Here is a 22068-nt window from a genome sequence, read left to right as displayed (position 1 = left end):
CAGCAGCCAATGACACCACACACCTGTTAAAGGTGTAGTCCACCTTAATTACAGTGGAATCATCTGATTTACGTGGCTCTCAATTTATTTATTTTCTACTTTGTTTTCTTTTGGTTGTCTGATGCTTTTAAAAAGACATTTTATTTTGTATGTTTTCTTTCTCACATTTTAGGAACCTTTACATGTTTATAATCTGTTTTCTCCTTCACTGATCTAAGAATTTGATTTTAGGAACAATCTTTTTCACTTTTTTTTGTATCAATGACTCTGTTAATATATCACAGACCGTTATAACCGTGACTTTTTGTTGGATTAAGGAGCTTTTTCCAACATTGATCCCATGCTTATGTTTCATTATTTAAGTTTCTTTCTGATAACACAGGATTTATGTTACATGGTAAACAACTGCTTAGTTATCACAAAGAGGGTGGGGCCATGCTGACTTAACCACACTACATTCATATTCTTCAGGTTTCCAGATGAAGACCACCTCCATATTCCTCCTGCTTCATTTCATGTTTTTAAAGACATCTGGACATTTTCACTGACTTTTTTTTTATACAGGGTATATCAAAGAGATTTACAATGTTCACAAGTGCTAAATGTGTCCCCTCCAGACACACAGCGTATGTCAATATGACAGTCAAACTCAGCCCATATGGTGAGCAGGTCTGCAGGTTTTTTGGCAAATAAGAAATCACTTTTTAGCACAACACCAGGAACCATGTGAAACTCCATAATATGTTCTTTCAAGCTGTATGTGTTTTAATGGTTACCGGTGAACAGTTGCAGAATTCAAGTACTTTGAAATCTGATGATTCTTTCTGATACACCCTGTATTTTTTCTTTATTTCAGAGGTCACATAACTTAAAAACTTTGAACACTGGAGAATTCATGAAATGTAATGATCAGCTGACCACACCAGGCTTCATATTTAACCTACTCAGGGCAGTTTGTGATATGATGTTTAATCCTCATAATGTGCTCTCGATTTCCATGTACCTGTGGTCCTCAGGGGAAAAAATGTCCCCATTTCATTTGAGTGTTTTTTAAAGTATAAAGTATAAATTGTCAATCAATTCAGTGTTACACTTTAGTTTTACTTAAGACCAACACATTAACACAAAATTTACCCTACATTTTACATTTTAGGGCCACCCGACCTTGTTTACATGAAGTATACTCTGTTTTTGAGCGAAAACAAAATGAGACAATAAAGTATTTAAATGTTTATATTATTATGACTATCTGAATAACCACAGAGTGTTGTATGTTGATTTTTAGTGAGAATGTTTTTTTTAATCATTTACAAATTTTAAATGGCAGCACATAATCACACCTGTGGTCCTCAGGGGTCAAAAATGTCCCCATCTGGTTTGATTGATACTTAATTAATATAAAGTGGATTTTCCCCCACTTTTAATTAAAACTTAATTCAAACATTTTGACACTATTTCTTTATTCCATTTCAAATTTATGTCTGATAAAACCTCATTTATACGAAATGTTTCAGGTGTTTTCAGGTAACAAAATAAATAAAATCATCAGTTATTGTGATTATCCTTTCACAACCAAAATTGGTTGCTTTAACAGATGATCACAGACGGGTATATGTCGAAGTTAATTTGGGAAGCTGTTTTTAAACTACTTCAAGTTTTTTACTGGCAGCAAATAATCACATCTGTTGTCCTTTGGGCTCAAAAATGACCTCAACTGGTTTGACTATTTATAAAGCAGTAAGTATAAAATATCATTCATCTCTGTGTTTCAAGGTCTTATTCAACTTTATTCTGACTCATTACATGATATTTTTCTGTTTTGGCATGGTAGGAACACAAGGGCATGGGTCTGAGTGAAGGCAAACTTTCATGAGAACAAAGGCGTGTCCATATTTGACACAAGTGCAGGAGGAAGCTCAGGTTTATTCCTCTGTACTGGTCCCATCATGGACAGCTCTTTTTCTGCAGTTGCAGGCCAAGGGGCATATGAAGTAAACAAGGTGTTACTGGTGATTGTTTTCTTTTGGAAACCTTCTGCAATGTTAGGGACAACTCGCGTGCCCTGACTGCAGGCCAGACGGTTTGCCATCATACATTCCATGTACAGCTGTACCTGGCATCACATAGTGCCCATGTTTTTAATCTTATTCAATCTCTGTGTGCTCTAGTCTGGAGTTATTACCTAGGTGTCCTTGGGCAAGTTACTGAACCCCAACTTGGTCTCTGATGCATCCATTGGCATGTGAACGTTAAAAAGCAGAATACAAGCAGAATACACTGTGTATAATGCTTTCAGTACTCGAGTAGAAAAGCCACTCAAGGGCTATGGGACCTGGCGTATGTGCTTGGACTGTGGTAGATTGTCTTTCTCTCTGACGCATGAGAGAGTCATGCATCATCTGTCACTGGGAAGGATAGAAGACCAGATCAGTGTTTCCTCACATTACTGCAAATATTCCTGTCTCAGCTGACTCCTCCTTCTTGCTTGATCTTCATCATAATTGAAATGGAAGATGTGTAGTCCTCTGACACATCTTCTATTTCAGTTTCACATTCTGAAAATTCAAGGAACTTTAAGAAGCCCAGTCACTTTCTTTCCAAGCTCCTCAGACTATCATGTCCTGGATTCATGAGAACCTACTTGAACATAGTTCAGATTCTTCATCACTTCCTTCACTTCATAGCATTCTTCCACTTCTGCAGGAGGGTGATGTGCTTTTTCAGAGAAAGGGTAGCATGTGCTCTAAATATTGGCAATATTTTCTTTATCTTCTAACCCTGGATCTTCCTAAAAGTTGATTCGTCCTTCTCATTATACTAGAGGACAATATATGCTTTGCTCTACTGGTCATTCCTTTGCTCAACATGGTAAAAAAAAAAAAAAAAAAAGTATGCTCACAAGCCTCCATTGCACTGGAGGCTTGTGAGCATACTTTGTGTATGTATTATTGTAGGGTCTACCTTACAATATGAAGCACCTTGACGCATCTGTTGTTGTGATTTGGCGCTGTAAAAATACAATTGAATTGAATGTAGAGCACCTGCCTCCTCATTGGGCTGCCTGTTGTTGTTGTTGTGGTTGTTATGACCTTTAAGCAAGACCATTAACCCCACACATCAGTGATTCAAGATCAAAGATGTTTGAAAGCAGTATGGTGTGAAAATACGGCCCTTTGCAACACTTTGTACTTTGGGCACATTTTCATCCCCGAGGACAACAGGTGTTGTAAACTCCAATAAAAACCCCATAAATAAAACAAATTACTTAAAACTTATTCCAATCATGCATAGCATAGTACTGAATAACTGTTATTTTCAGACCATTTGATGAATAAAAAACACATTTTTGATAGCAAAAGATTTCTGCAGAGGACAAAAATGTCCCAAGGACAACACATGGGTTAATTCTGAAACTGTCCTGCTATTGGCTCAGTCCAGCTATAACAGAAATGCAATGACATCACTGCTCCTCACTGGCTGCTCCGTGCTCTCACCGTTTTATTACCCAGCTTTAAGTCAGTTCACTTCTGCGCTGCTTCGTCTGTTCTGTTTTTTACCCTCCTGCATCTGATGAACGCCACGAAAAGGTGTTAAAAGGACCTTTGCGGCACACCCCATTCCCCTCCACCCTCTCCACCCCCATCAAACTCCCAATAACAGACAGCTGAGTCTGAAACCAACCATCAGTTTTTATACAAAGAACTCATTGACATGACGGAGCTTTTACTGCAGGGAGCCAAACAGGAAGGAGGCGCTAAAAACAGCAAGAAGTGAGGATTTTCCAAAAAAAAGTACAACCCATCCCCCCAAAAAAGGAACAAAAATCATCATCATCATGTCTGCTGTTAAAATCAGTCTGAGTTCCTCCTTCCCCCAGTGCATTGTGGGAGATCAGCCACACACAGTGACCTTCGACTGCTGGTCTCCATGGAAACAGCACATTAAAAGTCAGTTCATCACATGGAGTTAAAGTTGGCAGCATCTCAGAGCTCCACCTCCCAGCAGCAGTCAGTGCATGTCATCAGGAAGAGACATGGTCTCTCCCAGTACATGGAGCAGCTGGCATGTGATCTTGTTTGGAGGTTCCTTCAGTCACTGTCAGAGCCAACAGCTGATGATCCTTTCCGTTTCCTCTTTGGAGCTTTGGGCTTTGAGTCCTCCTCCTCCTGCAACAACATAACAAGATCAGAAACAGACCTGAACCAAAACAAGACTGGAACCTGTATAGAGGGGGTACATACAGAGCCGCTGCTGGATGCACTTTCTTCCTCATTGTTGGTGGGTGGAGCGACTCCCTTCCTGGAACGAGGTGACGAGGCTGGAGCTTTACGGCGCGACTTTGGCGGCTTCGTCTGAGAGTCCTCGTATTCCTCCGCCAGGGCGAACAGATCGCTGAACCTGACAGGGAAGATGTGACGTAAACAGCAGTGTTGTGATGTAATCGTTTGTGTGCGTCTGTGGGAGTAAATGTACCTCATCTTGTGGGCCTCATCACAGCTTGCTTGGACGTGCTGCAGAGCCTGAAGTATCGGAGTCTGAGTGAAGACTGACAGAGACATACAGACATTAGCACATTCAGGTCATCAGTAATTGGTTGACAATCGAGAACTGTGTGTGAGGGTACTGACAGTTGTTCTTGGTGTTGCTCAGACTCAGTCTGAGGTTGTCCATGTGCTCCAAGATCTGTTCCAGGGTCAGCTGAGCCAGTTTACTGCTCGAACTGCGCAGACTGAAGACAGAATAACGTTAACAGAACTGACACTACAGACAAAGAAATGAGTACAGATGAACAGAGGAGGGGCATGTCCCAATTCAGGAGCTACATCCTTTAAAGGCTGCATCTGAAGGCGTACAAGGCTGCCCCAATTCAAAGGTTTCAACAAATGTGTTCTCCTTTTACCTGAATTTGAAAACAAGTTGGGGGGGGGCAGTATGAAAAGGGAAAAAACAAAACAAAAAAAACAATGCTTGGACACTGCTAGCACGAGGCGCCCACACAAACGCAAAGCAGGAGATGAAGCATCGCTGAATATGTTTCCAAACCAACTTCATTCTAAGCTAAAGACTAGAAAATATGGTGAAGCATATCTTCACCATATCATAGCGAACATTTATCTTGTAAAACAAAGGGGGGCCTAGCAAAAACAGTTTGGGAACCACTGACTTAATGCAGCTCAGGTTCCAATTGCTTACAGATATAAAGTATGTACATTTTTTATTTTAATTTGTGTTTTAATTCTGCGACTTACCGCACATTTGATTTCCTTTGTCTGAAAACGTTTTATATATTTTGAGGTAAGTTCATCAACAGCTGGTTTGTCCAACTACAGGGCTCAAGGCCCGGTGTCCTGCAGGTTTTAGATATCACCCTGGGTCAACACACCTGAATCAAATGATTAGTTCATTACCAGGCCTCTGGAGAACTTCAAGACATGTTGAGGAGGTCATTCAGCCATTTAAATCAGCTGTGTTGGATCAAGGACACATCTGAAACCTGCAGGACACCGGCCTTCGAGGCCTGGAATTGGACACCCCTGATCTACAGCGTTACATCATATTTTATAAGGATGTTGTGTTTTTGTATCATATAGCCACTTACTTGTGGCCTTGTGGTCTTTGAAGAACCCACTCTGCATGGGCCGAGTCCTGCAAGTGTGAAGCCCCTGATATGGGACACAGCTGAGGAGAGCCCCAAGAAGTACAGATGCAAAGAGGGGAGAGCCCCAGGCAGAACTCACAGTCCTCACCTGTTTTTTTTTTTTTTATGTCCTTATGTCATCGCCTTCAAATTGTCCTTTTTATTGTAATTTCTGTTTTTACGTTATCCTAACCTCTTGTCTGTCTTTTTTCTCTTTCATCTATTTGTGCCTTCATCTGTTTTTCTTTTCTTACCTGTCTTTTTAGAGTTTTTCCCTCAACTCAGTCTCTTTCTACGTTAGTCACTTTTTGTGGTTAACTCTCTGTGCTTACCTCTGTCTCTTGCGGGGTTGGTTGTTGTTCTTGATCAGCTGGGCCTTTATGTTTTCTGCCAGTGTGTCGTCGTATTTGGTAGCCCAGTGTCTCAGGATGCTAGTGGTGAACTGGTCTTCTGGGTGACAGGGACGACTCAGGACCATTTTCACCATCTCTTCGCTGGGCCTGTCACAAAAACATGAAGGGATGTTAACAGGGACACAGAAACACAGCTCAAATGCGGAACAGAAACACATGTGAAATGGGGTGTCTGCTATGTGTCATACTTTTCTCTGCGAAGCTGCAGCAGCAGGCAGGACAAGGCCTCAGGGTGCTCTGAACCATAAACAGAAAGGAGGGTTACAATCTTTCCTTTGCTTTGTGTCCCGGTCTATTGAGGATTTATTCACCTTTGTATTTGAGGTGCTGCAAGATGGGGATGATGGTTTCCAGGGGAATGCTGTGGGCCAGAAACAGCTGCCAGGTGCTATATTGCTCGAAGGTCTCCCACTCGAGTGACTGAACTGTGGAGATCGAGGATAAACAAGCAAATGAAGATGGACCATGGCCCGAAAAACTGAAGAGTCAAACTTTTAATCCGAGTTTCTCACTGAGGATGTTGAGCACAGAATCTTTCCGGAACATCACCAGGTTCCCCATCATCACGTGACACATCAGCTCCTGTAACTGCACACACACAAACACGCACAGATGAGACATGGTTTCCCAGCAAGAGCAGCGGGGACGCACCGATCAGGTTTATTACCTGTGTGGAGTCGATAACAGCGACGATCATGTTGAGAAGCTCGCCACTCCGCAGCGTCTCATCTGGAAACTGAACAAGAGCAGGGACCTTCATCAGAGTACTACATTTTCAGTGCTCACACACACAAACTACACCCTTTTTGGCTCCTACCTCAAAGCACACTGTGCGCTGTCGATCTTACGTGCTGCACAATAATGTTTAACATTTAGTATTTACTGTTATATTCCCATCGATCATCATGATGTTGTTTATTCTATTGCTCTCAACAGGTGATCCAGGTGATTGATATATGTATTTTTTGTCTGCTTATTTTGTTGGTTTTTGTTTTTTGCCCTTTATCCCCTTCCCTCTTCTCCACTGTTCCCCCCCCCCTCTCCTCTTTCTTTCTCCCTTTTCTTTTCCTCATTCAAGTCTGTCCCGTATCTAACAAGTGAAAATAAAAAATAAAATAAACAATAAAAGGTGAATCAAATAGACCATTACGGCAAGGCTGGGATGGTTTATTTGGTAAAGTAAATCCGTTGGGCATCTTTCTTTGCCTTTAGACAATAATTCTGATGGCAAAAGAGCCAAACGGGACAGGCAATAAAAAAAAAATTTTAAAAAAGGGAAAAAAAAGAGAGTACTACATTTTCACGTCACATAAAAATGTCATATTGTGATACCATTTCTATAGCGATGCCATACTTTTGTGTTCCCTTGTCCCGAGACAAGCCCGGGCATGTCTGAGAACGAGTGGCCCAAGACATGATGTTCCAGTTTGATGATGTTTAAGAGTTCAGTTAGTTTAATTATTGTTAAGCTGTTATGTTGTACTTTTACTGGTTAGGCTACTCTTGTACTTGTGTTTGTCTTATGCTGGGTCACTACTATCGCACTCCTCTGTTTCAGTACAGTCAAACATTAAATCATACAGTGTGTCCCCAACAGTGTTGGTCAAGTTACTTGGAAAAAGTAATCAGTAACTAATTACTGATTACTTCCCCAAAAAAGTAATCCAGTTACTTTACTGATTACTTATTTTCAAAAGTAATTAATTACTTAGTTACTTAGTTACTTTTTAAAAACACGATTTACAACCTGAAGAGGTGATAAAGCGATAGATCTTTCAGCCCAATTCTACTTTTTCTGCATAATCCATCATATAAAATGTAATCAAATGGAAAAGTCCCTTTTTAAAACTTGTTTTATCAGTTTTAATCTTTTAACTTTATGCATCAAGCAAAAATTTAATTATATGCAACATTCTCTGACTTGAATAAATTAGTTTAACATTTAAACCTATTTTCTGCACATTCCAGCACATAAAATAAAATATTTTTTGTGTTTACACTCAGTCTTTCAAATAGATGCAAGTAAAGCACAGCAGAAAATAAATAAAGTCAAAGACTCAGCGGTCCTTTTGCTCTATTTTCACCTGTAAAGCAGGAGTAGGGTAGGAGGAGGTTTACCCTGGTGCAGGTGTGCCGCAGCGGTCAGTTGAAGAATCCGCGAGTTTCTCTGTGAGTTTCCCATTACGTCGTAGCGCACTCGGTGCTTGCTTGGAAGTTTAGGGGTTTTTTTTCGCTGTAAAAAGAAGTTTTCTTCCCACGCACGATGGACACTAATGTTTTTGTCACTTTTTATGGAATCAAACTCAAAATAAGGTCAGTACTTCCACGCTTTAAACTCTGCACGCTCATACTCTCTCACACACTCGATATGTGATCCATTGTTGATCTGCACACAGCTGTTGTCATGAACGTCGTGCTTGCTTACGTCACTGTCATGAGACATTCTCGCAAAAAAATCACGGTTTTAGTAACGCAGTAACGCAGCGTTCCTACGGGAAAGTAACGGTAATCTATTTACCGTTTTTGCAATAGTAATCCCTTACTTTACTCGTTACTTGAAAAAAGTAATCAGATTACAGTAACGTGTTACATGTAACGCGTTACTGCCCATCTCTGGTCCCCAATGACAGCAGCTCATTGGAAAAGAAGGATGGAAGTTTCAGGAGCATTTTAAAGGACATGAAGGGAAAAAATAAGTTCCTGGAAGGATGCTCTTAAATCAGTACTTCTACTGTGTGAAGATTTTCTGGCTGGTCTCTTTTTTAGAGACTTTTTGTGGTGCAGGTAAGACTTGGGTAAGCCTACCTCAGAGTAAATTGAGGGTGTGAGGTAGCAGAGTAGCCGGACGTCGTCCTCCTGACAAGCCTTCATGTCCATCATCAGACAAGTGTGGAGGTCACCAAGTGCCGTCGCCTGAGCAAATGACTCGTACAACATCATCTTCCCATTTGCTGCTTTACTGTTGACAGACACAGACATGGAGTTTAACCACGTTTCTCCTATCAACATCTGTGACAGCAGCTTTTTTGTCACACCTGCTCACCTAGCCTTCAGGTAGTACAGCAGGTGATAACCGATCTTTGGCTGCTTCTGGTAAAGTTCAGCAAGCATGTCTAGCAGAACTGAGAAACCGCTGTTGTCCTCTTGCATGGTGACAAGGTTCCTGAAGATCAGACAAACGGGTTTACAAACCGACTCCTCCAGGGACCTACAGAGAAATATAGACAGGTCATCAGAGAGAGCCAGACATGAGTCAATAAGGAGAGAGAGAAGGGGACAGAGTCAGTCTGATCTTACTCCTCCGTGATCTCCTCCGGCAGGACTTCTCCTCTGAAATGATCTTTGAACAGTTCGGCCAAACAGGAAGCCAGAGCTGACATCTGCTCTGTGTCAAAGTCCTCCTGTAGGACAGAACACAACATTGTACCAACATCTCTTAACACTGAAGCCCTGCAGCTGGCCGCACTCTTTTCTGATAAGCCACGAATTACTCATTTAACTCAACAAGATAGCTCACCTCCAGGATGAGATCCACAATCTCCTGCATCACCTCACACTGAGTCTCTGTGTCACTGCAGAGGAAGTGTTGCTGTCAGTTAACAGGAAATGACCTTGATGTAACATCTAACCTGAGGACCTGAAAAAAGACTGGACTTTCACCTGGTCTTCTGAATCTGCTGCACCTTCTCCTTCATTGTGTCATCTAATTGGTCAAGCCAGGGTGTGATATCAGCAGGCTCCTCAATCACAGCCTCTTTGATTGGATGAAATCTGAACTCCCTCTTTTTTCCTGAACAGTGATGGGAGGACAGGTGGTCAAATACTCTACTTCCTGTTTGGGGTGAATTGTTAGAAATTTATAGTAAAACTTCCAAATTATGAATTGGAAATTGAATTTATATTTATAAACTCACAGCTCATATTTCGTCCCCAAACTGGAATAACACACCAGTTAAATCCAGGATAAAACAGGTTATTCTGGTTTAAAGTAGTTTCTAAACCATTTTAAACTGTTTTATTCCAGGATACAATTTATTTCAATTAAACTTGTTTCATTGGTCCAACTTGTATTATTTTGTGTTTACTCCACTTTAAAATGATTTCATTCAGTTTTGTTCAGTCATTTTGACTTATTTGCATAGAAAAATATAACTGTTAAATTTAAACCCCATCATCTCTATTTCATGACTTAGTGTAGCTAGGTGGGGCTGCGATGGTAGTCCCAATCACCCCTTCACTGCAAACCGCCTCTCAATTTTACATACATCTTACACACTGAGGGTTTTGCATGGTGCAAGCATTGATGGAAACTGCTGACAGTCTCTTGTTCGTGCTGCATTTCTCTTATTGCTTCACTTTAATAGTGAAAAACATCTTCATCAGAATTCTAGGGCACGTTTTGAAACACTCCCATCCAAACATGTATGTGCAGTTACACATTCGCTGTAGACTGAGCAACTTCTTGTTGGCAGTTTTCAATGTCTGTATTTTGGCCAAAGTTATAATTACGAGATTCGGATCCACATTTACTTTCCTGATTCTCGTTATGAGTTTTTTAAAATTACTTAAATCATAGAAGGTATGCAATACTGTACAACAGATTAATGGGACAGCAGTGGAGAGCCTTCAGGACTTGCCTTAGAATCCTCTGGTTTAAAATATGTCTTCAAAATTAAAGTAATCCAGTGACAGTTGTCAGTATTTCTGCTGCACAACAAACAATAACTTAATAATTAATTCAGCAAATGTTATTTTTCAAATTGTAAACGAACACAGTTTAAAACAGCATTTCTGTCATTGCCAGTGTAACTTAGTTTAACGCAATAACCTGAACAACAAAGTGACCAATCCCATTAGGACCCCGTCCTCATTTGAGCTCCGCCTACAAACTGTCAAAAGTAAATTTACTCGCATGAGCAGGATTTCTCCCTGAACGCAGGGAGCTACCAGCGAGAGCGTGAAACTGTAACAGCGCGTGCAATCAAGTCATCTGAAGTTGTTTCTCCAGGTGTTACCTTTGTTGTTGACTTCCTCCTCATCGTCACTGAAAGTTGCTTCTGTGTTGTCGTAGCAACTCTCCTCCTTGTCCAACACATGATTGTCCATCTCCATGGAAACAGACTCCTCCATCTTCACTGCATAATTGAAAAAAATAAAGTGAAAGAGAGGGAAGAGGTTAATGTTTGTGTCTACTCACCTGTGTGTGTGTGTGTGTGTGTGTGTGTGTGTGTGTGTGTGTGTGTGTGTGTGTGTGTGTGTGTGTGTTACCTTCAGTAGGAGGTGATGGTGGGCTGCAGAACTCAGGGAATCTTTCTCTGAGCATTGACCGGAGCTCTCGGTCCAGCTTTGGGTTATCAAACAGTGGAGCGAGGTGACTGAAAGAGAGATCAATAACCAATAATCAAAAATGATCCCTGTGATAGAGTGGTCAATGATCAATAAATATTGATGCCTCTTACGCCAGGACCCTCTTTTCCATAATGAAGTTTAGCGAGTTGAAGACACCCTGACGGACCTGAGACTCCAAAGGAGGAAAGAAATGAGGGATGATCTGAAGAGGGGAGAAAGCAGACCAACAATAAGAGAAGAGAAATTAAAACATGGTAAAGTCTGTCGTGTGTGTGTGTCTGTGTGTGTTACCCTGCACATGAAGTCCAACAGCGTTGCAGTGATGGCAGGATGAGGTTTCATGGAGTGATGCATCACCAGAATGGCTGGCTCTGAAACACATCATCACAGGTGAGTGCTGTTTTACCTGTCTGCCTAATAACATGATGACATCATCGCTGACCAACACCACTCTGGTGTAGCCTAAATTGTGTTACCTATGTTCATGATGCTGTCCTTCTCAGGGTTGAAGAACAGCCAATCATAAAAGAGAGCCAGCTTAGCATTGGAGGCCGCCACGTTTGACTGCAGTCACACAAATCAATTGATTATTAGTTATTGACCTATAACAATTCCTGCAGATTGACAGCCTGAAACCAGATCCCCTTACCGTGCAAGTGGTTAGCAGCCAGCCAATAATAGCCCAGCGTGGCAGGATATCAGAGCTCAGGACCTCATTGGATGGATGTACTACCCCGCAGATGTAGCGAATCAGATCACAGCGTAGTGATTGGCTCTCTGCTGTGGACAGGTACTGTCTCTGAAACCAGTCCTGGTACCGTTTCTGCTGCCCAAAACGCACCTGAGCAGAGATGGAGAAAGAGTCTAAATCAACTGAGTCACAGGTGGAGAAACACCCAAATCACAGCATTTACTAACGTGGTTGAGGTGAGAGTGCGAATGGCACCTTTGTCTGACCCGTTTACCTGCTGTATTTGTTTTGTTGGAGGCTTTTGCACTGGTGAGTATGACTGTCAGGCTCTACTACACATCTGAGCTTTTAAGAAATATCACAGCTCTTCTTTTGTGTAACCTGGTGAGCTACTCTCTCAGGGCCCTATATATGCCCTTTAGCTGACCTCCTGTGAACGCAGAAGAAGGAGGGGGGAAAAGGCTGGAGTCCAGGTGATATTGGTGATGATGATTTGTTGCAATTGCCAGTGCTATTTGATCAGCATGGTGTTCCCTGATTCATCAGGATACTACATGTTTTCCTCCCTGGATGCTTTTGCAGGACCTGCTGTCTCTGTCAGGTGCTGACAGCCACCGTGCTGGAGGTGAAACGATCCTCCAGCTCCTCGCAGGACAGCACTGATAAATGCATGGTCCATCTCATCTTGAATGATCCTAATCAGACCAGAAACTTGGTTTTCTTGTCTCTGACAGAAACAGATGCTACAGATAAACCTGCAGCTAAACGGACTGTAATGGACTCTTAACTTAACTCGGCATGTGTTCAGGTCCCACTCACAGCAAGGGGCTAACACTGTTGGATCTTTCAGCTGCCTTTGACACAGTAGATTGTGGTATCCTGAGTGACAGCCTGCAATTGTGGGTGGACATCTCTTGTTCTCTTTCTGTCTCTCTCACAGGAGTTTATTTTCCTAATTTTCCCACTTTACCTTGTGATGAGTCCCAAGGTTTGATATTAGGGCCCATGTTGCTTTTCCTGTATATGCTTACACAGGGACACATCTGAATGATTTTGAAGGCATCTTAAAGCATTGTTACGCAGATGACATCCAGATGACATGCAGTTCAGAACCCAGAATTTAGCCAAGGTCTGTCTCCTTAAGAGCTCTCTTGTGTCTGTGAACTACTACATCATTACATAACTATTACACCGCTGAGGTCACCTGATCAGTGCTTGTCCAGTTTAAAGCCAAAACGAGACTGAGCTTTTCAGATTTTGAATTCCATATTGTGGTACTAAAAGATCTGGTGGTGATAGTTTCAGTCATTATGTACTACTTATAAGGTTGGGGAATCCTGCAGTCAGGTGAGACTTGAGAATGAGTGAAGAAGCAGATGAACAGAATCAACTTCTGGAAATTAGTTATGTGGAGAACCACTCTAACATAATTAAATACAGAGTGGTACCCTCTTCTTAAAGATCATTACATTTATGAGCTAAAAGAGGCTTTACCCTGGAGGTCATGAACAGTAGTTTGGTCTCCATGTCTGGTGTGAGTCGGCAGGCCAGAAACTTCCTGGAGGTCCGAGCCGTCAGTAGTTGGAGGACACCCGTGAACTGAGGGCTCAGGACTTGAGGATTGTGCAGCAGGTCTCTCCACAGCAGCTCCATCTCTGGGATCCGAGCAACATTTTGCAGCAGACGAACCAGATCTCTGCCGATGATTAGACAATCCATGAACTACAGACAGAGAGAGGTCATCAGTGTAAAGAGAAGGCGTTAAATACATAACAGACCACACCATACTTCCTTCCTCTCCTTATTACCTTCTCCCTCAGCATGCTGATGCAGAAGTCCACTTCTTTCTGGCGCAGAGGCAGCAAGTTCGGAGCTCCGTGGTCCACAATCAGGCGAAGGTAAGTGTAGACTGACATCGCTATGAGCATCCCACTCTTCAATACCCACTCTCTGGAGAGACACAAATAATCAGCTGCTGCACTATAAAAACCCACTCTGGGCTCTAACAGAGACAGAAAAAAGCAGCTGATACTACAGTCTGAAAAAAAAACAGTGAATCATACTTCTGCTCGAGCAGGATGTCCAGGACACTCTCAGCCAGCCACAGGTTTTTGGTGGAGATGTCTCCGCCTGTGCAGAGAGAACAGTGACATTACAGTCAGAGCGAGTGGTGACAAGATTCGTAGTTTCAGCTCAGGTAAAAATCCAAGTGTCTCACCTGCAATCTGTTTCAGCAGTGTCATGATGACGCCATCAGCTCCCATCACGCCACTCTTCACCAGCTCTCTGACCAGCCACACTAGCTGCACACACACCAGCACTTCATTAGTAACCACCACAGTCAGGTTCAGGTGAGATCCCACATTTAAGACCAGGACCTGAGGAGGGACGCTGCTGTCCTGTCCTCTCAGGACCTAACCTGGTCTGCCTCTGTTCCTTCACAATGGTAAACACGGGTCCCTGCTACCCAAAACACTTGTATATAACTGTGTGCAGTTATCTTTGTGTTTGTGTGTGTGTGTGTGTGTGTGTGTGTGTGTGTGTGTGTGTGTGTGTGTGTGTGTGTGTGTGTGTGTGTGTGTGTGTGTGTCTCCACCTGTATTGGTTTACCTGTGTTCGGGGGACGTCTTGCAGTTTCAGGAACTTCTCCATCAAGATCTGGTTGATTTTAACCAGCACAACGTTCATCCCATCTCTGTTGACCAGTGCCAGGTCTCTGTAACACTATCACCACACATAGTGATGTTATTGTAATGTCAGAGTCGCATCAGACATTACCCACAATGCTGCAGAAACTCACCCTCTGGGCCTGAGCCGGCTCTGTGAGGACCAGTGTGAAGAGACCCAAACACACCTCCTCATGCTGTTGCTGACCTTTACATGCCTACAGAACAGGTAAAACAGGAAGTTAGACACAAATTACAAAAATATAGTCTTTTCATTTCCAGGTCTCAGAAAATCAGGAAGGTGTCTGGTTCCAGCTGTTAAACACAGAGTAGACTGAATGAAGTGATTCAGAATTGGAGCACATTAGAGAGACTAGAGATTAGATGTTTCCAGCTCTGACATCCAGAAGTATTTGGACAAGGACACATTTTTGTAGTTTAGTCTCTGCACACTACCACACTGAATTTCAAATCAAACTCTCTGCTTTAGTTAAAGGAGTATAATAAAAATATTGCAATAAGGAATTCCAGGGATTTTTTATTCACAGTTCCCTATTTTCAATTTCATGGAGAGACCTGTTCTTTTGTTATTCCATTAAGTTAATATAGATCTGGAGTCGATTCCAAGGATTGTATTTGTATTTTATAGTCACTGAAATTTTCTATATGAGGGTCAAAGAGATGTCAGTTTAAGTGAAGGAGGTCATCGTTAGGCTGAAATACCCAAATGAACCAGTCAGAGAGTAGAGCTGTGCGATATGACCAAAATCTCATATCCTGATATTAAGACATCTATCGTCCGATAACGATATAAATCACAAAAATGTAACATTTTCTGTAAATTCTGTGAATCTCGGGCAGCTCAACTTGCGTGAAGTGTTTCCAGCTGCGCGTCATGTACCTGGAGTCGAGTGTTTTAACTGATGCATGAAACGATACATTTTCAGACATAAGTTGTAACAGCCGCCGTTTTCTTTGTGAGTATTTATTACACAGCCGTAAATATTGCCGTAAACAGTTTATTTTGCGACACCACGAAACAAACGATAGCGTAAAATGAAACGATAGACGTTTTTATATCGTCATCCGATATATATCGCTATATCGAACAGCCCTATCAGAGAGAGCTAAATCTTTAGACGTATCCAACAATCTGGTTCATTCTTAAAAAGACTGAATGCACCAAGCAGCAACAACAAACCAAGACCACAGATACATTAAAGAGCATGGTGACAGAATTATTTCCACAGTTCAGAAAAACCACCATCTAACTAAGTCAGGAATAGTGTTAAGAAGGCAGGAGCATCATCAAGCATCACATTCAAGAGACAATCAAGAAACACTTTAATAACAGGAAACAAGGTTTGCACCTTGTTGAAAATCAAGAAGGTGTAAACCACTGGTGGTCATCTGATTAGACTTTGCCAGATCGCATCAAACACAGCCAGCACAGTTCTGGAAAAAAAAAAAATGAAACCAAGATGAACCTGTACCAAAACAATGGAAGAGAAAAGTTTGAAGAAGGAGGGGAACAGTTGATCTGAAGCATCCACACAATCTTTGTGGACTGCTGATAGAAGCAGCAGGATAATGTGTGGAGTGTGCAGCGCTGTACTCCCTCACATTCTCACTGATGCTGCAGAACTGATCACACTTAGCTTCACAGAGGAGCTACAACTTACAATACAACTTTATTTATATAGCAAATTTTAAAAACCCGCGGACACCAAAGTGCGTTACAATAGAAATAGGGAAATTAAGACATGATTAAATAAAAGACCATTAACAAAGTACCACATATGTCAGCAGGTTGAAGGCACTAATTATACAGGAATAAAAGGGAATATAAGAACAAACTTACTAAGAACAGATATAACTAAAAGATAAAGTACATAGATAAAAATGGAGCCAAATGTAAAATAGGGACACTAACTAGATGGAAAAGCTAGGTTAAATAAGTGAGTTTTTAAATGAGATTTAAAAGATAGAATGGAGTCTGACGCACGGATAGCGATGGGAAGGTTGTTCCACAGGTTAGGTGCAACAAGGGCAAAAGCACGATCACCCCTAGATTTAAGTCTAGATCTAGGCTGAACCAGGAGTAAGTGGGCTGAAGACCCGAGGGCTCGCCCAGGAACATATGGACTAAGGAGATCGACAAGATAGCTGGGGGCTAAATTATTTATAATTTTAAAGGTGAGCAACAATATTTTAAATTTGATATGATATGATGATGAGCCAAAGAAAACTCGAAAAACAAGCCAAGAATCGTGACATTCTTCAAGTCCATCAAAGCAGCAGCTTTTCTGTGATTAAATACAAACTTCAATGCAGAGAGCTGAACCAGCAGCAGCAGCTGAAGGAGTTGCATGTTACAGCAGCATGGAAACAGCACATTACTTCTGAACACCACTGAGTACCGTCAGTCAGACTCTTTTCATTACAACTGATTACCATCCATGGTAATCATGCATGGGGTCATTATAGCAAGAGTCATGTCATCAATTGTATGTGACACAAATACAACACCAAAATGGAGGATATCAAGTTGATGGTGTAACTGCTGCTCTGTCTGTATCTTTGTGTCAGACTCAAAGACCATGGTGTTGGTTTTTATATGCAGCCATTTCCCTCTTTGCCAGGTTTCAAAAATGACACTTTCGATTTTTGAGAAATCTCTCTCTTGACGACGGATGGGTATCGTTTAAGTTTTATCTGATACCGGTGCCAACCCGGTACTTTTGAAATGGTGCCGGTGCTTAAACGGTCCTCGAACCAGTGCTTAAAGAATGGAGAACACAAACTTTGCCCAAAAACCTCTCATGTTTAGCTGTTTTTTTGTAAAAAGATAACAATGTTAGCCTTTTCTGCAGCTATAGGGCATATATGGTATCACTTGGCTGGAAGCAGTGCTTAAACAATGGAAAAAAAAACACACAAACTTTGTCCAAAAACCTCTCATGTTTAGCTGTTTTCCACTTTTTCTTTGGCCATTTTAGCCTTTTTGGCCAGGGTGAAGGGAGTATCTGCCAGCAAACAAGAAGACAGCCACATGTAACTACAACGGTGTTTGCTAGTTTACCTTACATGCATTAATTTAATAACGTGGCTAGCCTACTCAAGGTGCAGAGAAGAACGGCTGCTGCTGCTGCCATCATCATTCATCATCATTTATGCTACACTGGCAGGGCTAGGGGCCAGGACTCTCCTCTTTGGGTTCTTGGGGGATGTTGCTAACTCCGGGTCCGATAACAGGCACCACACACGCAGTAGATGTGCTCGGTGTGAGGTCTTGCAGCAAGCTATCAAATACGGCGCATTTCTCGGCTTTTAAAAAACGCTATGCGTCGCCAGGTGTTTCATCAAATTCGAGGTGTTACCTCCTTTGTACAGTATCACCTTAAAGCACTTGTTGCAGGCTGCTGAGTTTGCATCTTTTGATGTGAAGTACAGCCAGACTTTTGATCGCTTCGCCTTGGGCATTTTTAATCTGTAGCTCTGCTCTAAAAGAACGTACCTACCTGGGCCCGCCTACTATCCTTGCAAAGGTAAAATGATTGGCTAGAATCCAAAGTGTGTGACATCTCAGGAAAAAAAAGCACCGAAATGTGCGCTGCTTTTCGGTCTGGTTACTACCATTTATGTCAGAACGGATACCGGTACCCATCCCTACTCTTGACTCACTGATTGACACCACTGACTGGCCAGTTGTTGAGATGCAATCTGTAGACGTCATATTTTCGGATCACAGCCCACATCAGCGGCACATCATAACAAAACTAATCCACAGATTACATATCCTGCACATAACCGTAATAAGAGTCTTCAGTCGTTCTTTAGTACAAACTCTGGGTTTTCAGATACTGCAGTATTGTTAGGCTTCGCCTACAAACACATCATGCCTAAATACAAGCATAGTCGTTTAATTTGGTGATTGCAGTACTATGTGTGAGTATTAAATGTAATAGTACTGAGAGGTGTGCTACGAATTGTGAAGATAAAGGCATTAGTGAGCTGTGAGGCTAAAGTCAGAGTTTTCTGTGTCATGAAGGACTAAATCACCATGGTAACTGATGCTCAACACATCACCTGCTGGAGATCTGGTTATGTTCAGAGTCTGAGTTAAAAATGAGGTGGATGTGCCATGTTTTCACTGATTCTTTTATTTAGCTTTAAAGCGTGATTTAGATTCTTTCCTGGAAAGTAAGTTTATAAATGAGTTGCTGCTGAGTTGTACCTTACAAACCCGCCAAATGCAGCCTGCATGTAAAGCTCCTGCAGCTCAGACTGTGCCCCAGGAAGGCTGAATGCACAAAATGTGTTTATGTTAGCTCCAAATGCTACTCCGTTTCTTCACATGGGTGGAAGTCATTAGTAGTATCAGCAGTAGTAGTACTGATGTTTCTTACGTTGGCCGTGAGTGCGTCATTGGCCTCCCTCTCTGACAGTCCATTGGTCAGTGCCTGGACGATTCCAACACAGCGCTCCAATCTCTGCAAGCAAACACAGCAATCAGTGTAAACAAGACAACAAACACTAAACATACCGACAACACAAGCACAACAAGAATCAATGCAAATACGAGAAACACAAACAGAAAATAGTAAAGATAAAAAAAAAAATAGCATCAACTAGTCGATCAGCTGACGGCGCCCCACAGAAAAACTGAACTTTATCAAACAGCACTCACAGTTAGCGTCTGACAAGTGAGACACTGCGCATGTCACTTTTCATATGTTCGTATGTTTACGTAGAGTTAGCATGCTAAGCTAACTGATTTGGTTTTAATGAGCCCCGCGGTTCGGTCCGCAGTCCCTCACACCGTGAACGACCACGACAGCAGAGACACAAATTCCACACCTCCGGTAGCAGTTCCGAGTCCCGCAACGTACCCTTCTGCTGAGCTAACGCTATGAGCCTGCTGCTAGCCGTGCTAACCGTCTAATAAAATGGTACCGCGGAGTCTTTATACCAAGGCTGCGCTGTCTGCCCATAAGCCCGCTCTGTCCTGATTTAGTCTGCCTTGAGATCAGCTAAACAGCGTCAACCTACCTCCTCCAGCTCGTCTTTGGCGTCCAGTGGGGTGGACACCAGGAGCCGGCCCTGCGGCTTCGCTTTCGCCGGTGCAGGCTCCATCTGCTCCCACTGCGCCTCGCCGGGCCCCGCGGAGTTGAGACGGACTGGGACTACCTGTGCTGGGGGGCGTGATGGGTGTCTGTGTCAGTATAACGGAGGATTTAGGGTCGGTGCCTTGCGGTGAGCCGCTTCGGACCTTTAATGTGTGTTTTCAGAACTTTTTCGGGGTCAGTTCGGACCGTGAGTCCCACTCTGTCCGACACTGTAACATAACGGACGTCCGCACTGAGCCAGCAGGGGGAAGAGGCGGGACCGCACACGCCGCCGACCAATCACTTCACTTACACCACAGACTGAAGTGAGCGTGGACCAATAACAGGAGCGAGAACCTGGAGCCAATCCTCGATCGCCTATACTGAAGGCCAACAGCATGGAAAGGGCTTCAGCGTGTTTATAGTGTTGTAGAGCAAATATTGAAGAACTGTAAAGTACGCAGTACTTGTCTGCTTACTGCACTTAGACTGCTGTTATACCACCTTTTGAGATACTTTTGAAGTATGTACAAAATAATAAAATAAAATAAAAAACTGGTTTTATTCATCCCAAATGTCAACATCTAACAAGTAAAAACCAGTAACAACATAAACTCAAAAAGAAGAATGTGAAATGGAATGTTTAAAAGATGGTAGTGAGACCTGCTGTGATGGAAGGTTTGGAGACATTGGCACTGACAAAAAGACAGCCAAACAAATGAGCTGCATGGATGACATTAATTCCTAAATGTCTCAAAACCTTTTAGAACCAAGCAGAGAAAAGATAGAAATAGTTGTTGTTGGTCCAAAAAGTCAGAGGCAGAAAATTTGTTCATATTTATCATCCATTGTTGTCTGTTGGTACAACTGAGGAGGATAGTGGGATAGGAGGAAATGGAGATGATGATTCACTGTGGAGACCAGCAAAGAGAACAGTGGGAAGAAGAATAATCCAGATTTTTAACCACATTTGACTACTCTGCAGTGGGCTATTTTGGAACTATATGTGCTTTAAAATAAAGCACATATCTATTAGTTTTATTATGGACAAAACAGGGCAATATAAAGTAAAGTAAAAACAAAAAACAAAAAAATCAATCTGCACACTCTAGGAGAAAGAACTGGACCACCTGCACATTCCACTTCCAGGGTCTACTTGGCCATGAAGCTCCTGGTGCCGTTTTTGAGCAGATGTTAATAACAGAGGAGATTTGGAGCACTGCAGTTACTGAGTCGGCAGAGTGTTGGTGACTTAAACTTGGTCACTTAAACCTCACCACCCAGTGACCCACTATGTAACTTTACATGGTCTGACACTTCATGGCTGAGTTGCTGTGGTTCCTAAATGCTTCCATTTTGTAATAACAGCACTTACAGCTGATCCCAGAACATCTAGGAAGGAAGAAAGTGTATAAACTGATTTGTTACAACAGTGGTCGATTTCAAAATACTTTAGGTTTAGAAAAACTGCTGGATTGTCTAAAGTGGACTGTATTGTTTTCATAGACAAATTCATGTTAATTGATGTGGACTTGAATACATGTTACTGACATGAAAAATGATGGAACTATCTGTGTTAAGAGGTATATTCTAAAACACTTCTTCAGTAGAGAATCAGAGAAGAGAAACACACAGAACTTCTTGCTACCAAGGGCAGCCTCCCGAACTGAGACTCGCGCTGAGAAACTGCCCCGGTCTTTATTTATACTTCAGTGGGTGCTTGTGTGTGTGTGTGTGTGGTGTCAGAGTGTGACCCCATAAATGACTTCCCGAAACCTGCTGGTCTCGAAGTCCAGCAGTTCATCAAACCAAAAGGCACTTAGACTAAGACAGATATAGCTACGTTAATCCTACCGTAAAACAATAAGACAAGGTACGACCTCTCCCATACTCCTAGGATGTGGGGGTGAACGCCAGAACACCCTGGACTGTTACAGACCTCCTAGGATGAGACATTCTTTCAATATGCCACCAACTATATACTTCTAAACACAAATGATTACATGCAGTATTCTACCATATGCAAACTTATATCATTAAAAGATTAGAATAGAATAGAATAGAATAGAATAGAATTCAACTTTATTGTCATTGCACATGCACAGGTACAGGGCAACGAAATGCAGTTTGCATCCATCCAGAAGTGCTTTAGTGATATAGATATATTACAATATGTATTAGCAATAATATAGATATGTAAGTA

The 22068-nt window shown here is 42.1% G+C and overlaps 1 protein-coding gene across 1 annotated transcript; it reads right to left on the bottom strand.

Annotated features, from left to right (window-relative positions):
• Nucleotides 1-3669: 3669 nt before the first annotated feature.
• ints3 (integrator complex subunit 3) lies at nt 3670-20139 on the bottom strand. The gene is made up of 28 exons (XM_040020752.1): nt 19810-20139; nt 19167-19250; nt 14892-14975; nt 14702-14815; nt 14310-14394; nt 14155-14221; nt 13900-14041; nt 13586-13813; nt 12050-12241; nt 11877-11964; nt 11692-11771; nt 11511-11602; nt 11320-11426; nt 11067-11186; nt 9712-9841; nt 9569-9623; nt 9349-9452; nt 9095-9259; nt 8857-9010; nt 6719-6787; nt 6564-6639; nt 6363-6476; nt 6240-6288; nt 5971-6138; nt 4629-4729; nt 4474-4546; nt 4242-4398; nt 3670-4166 (listed from the first exon to the last, which is right to left on the bottom strand). The coding sequence occupies exons 1-28, from the start codon at nt 19891-19893 to the stop codon at nt 4089-4091; spliced, it is 3060 nt and encodes a 1019-aa protein (XP_039876686.1). The 5' UTR covers nt 19894-20139; the 3' UTR covers nt 3670-4088.
• Between the last annotated feature and the right edge of the window lie 1929 nt (nt 20140-22068).

The sequence above is a fragment of the Simochromis diagramma genome, unplaced genomic scaffold, assembly GCF_900408965.1.
Source record: "Simochromis diagramma unplaced genomic scaffold, fSimDia1.1 OVJJ01000753.1, whole genome shotgun sequence".
Lineage (NCBI taxonomy): Eukaryota > Metazoa > Chordata > Actinopteri > Cichliformes > Cichlidae > Simochromis > Simochromis diagramma.
The sequence above is the reverse complement of the archived record's forward strand: the minus strand, read 5'-3'. Positions and strand labels throughout refer to the sequence as shown.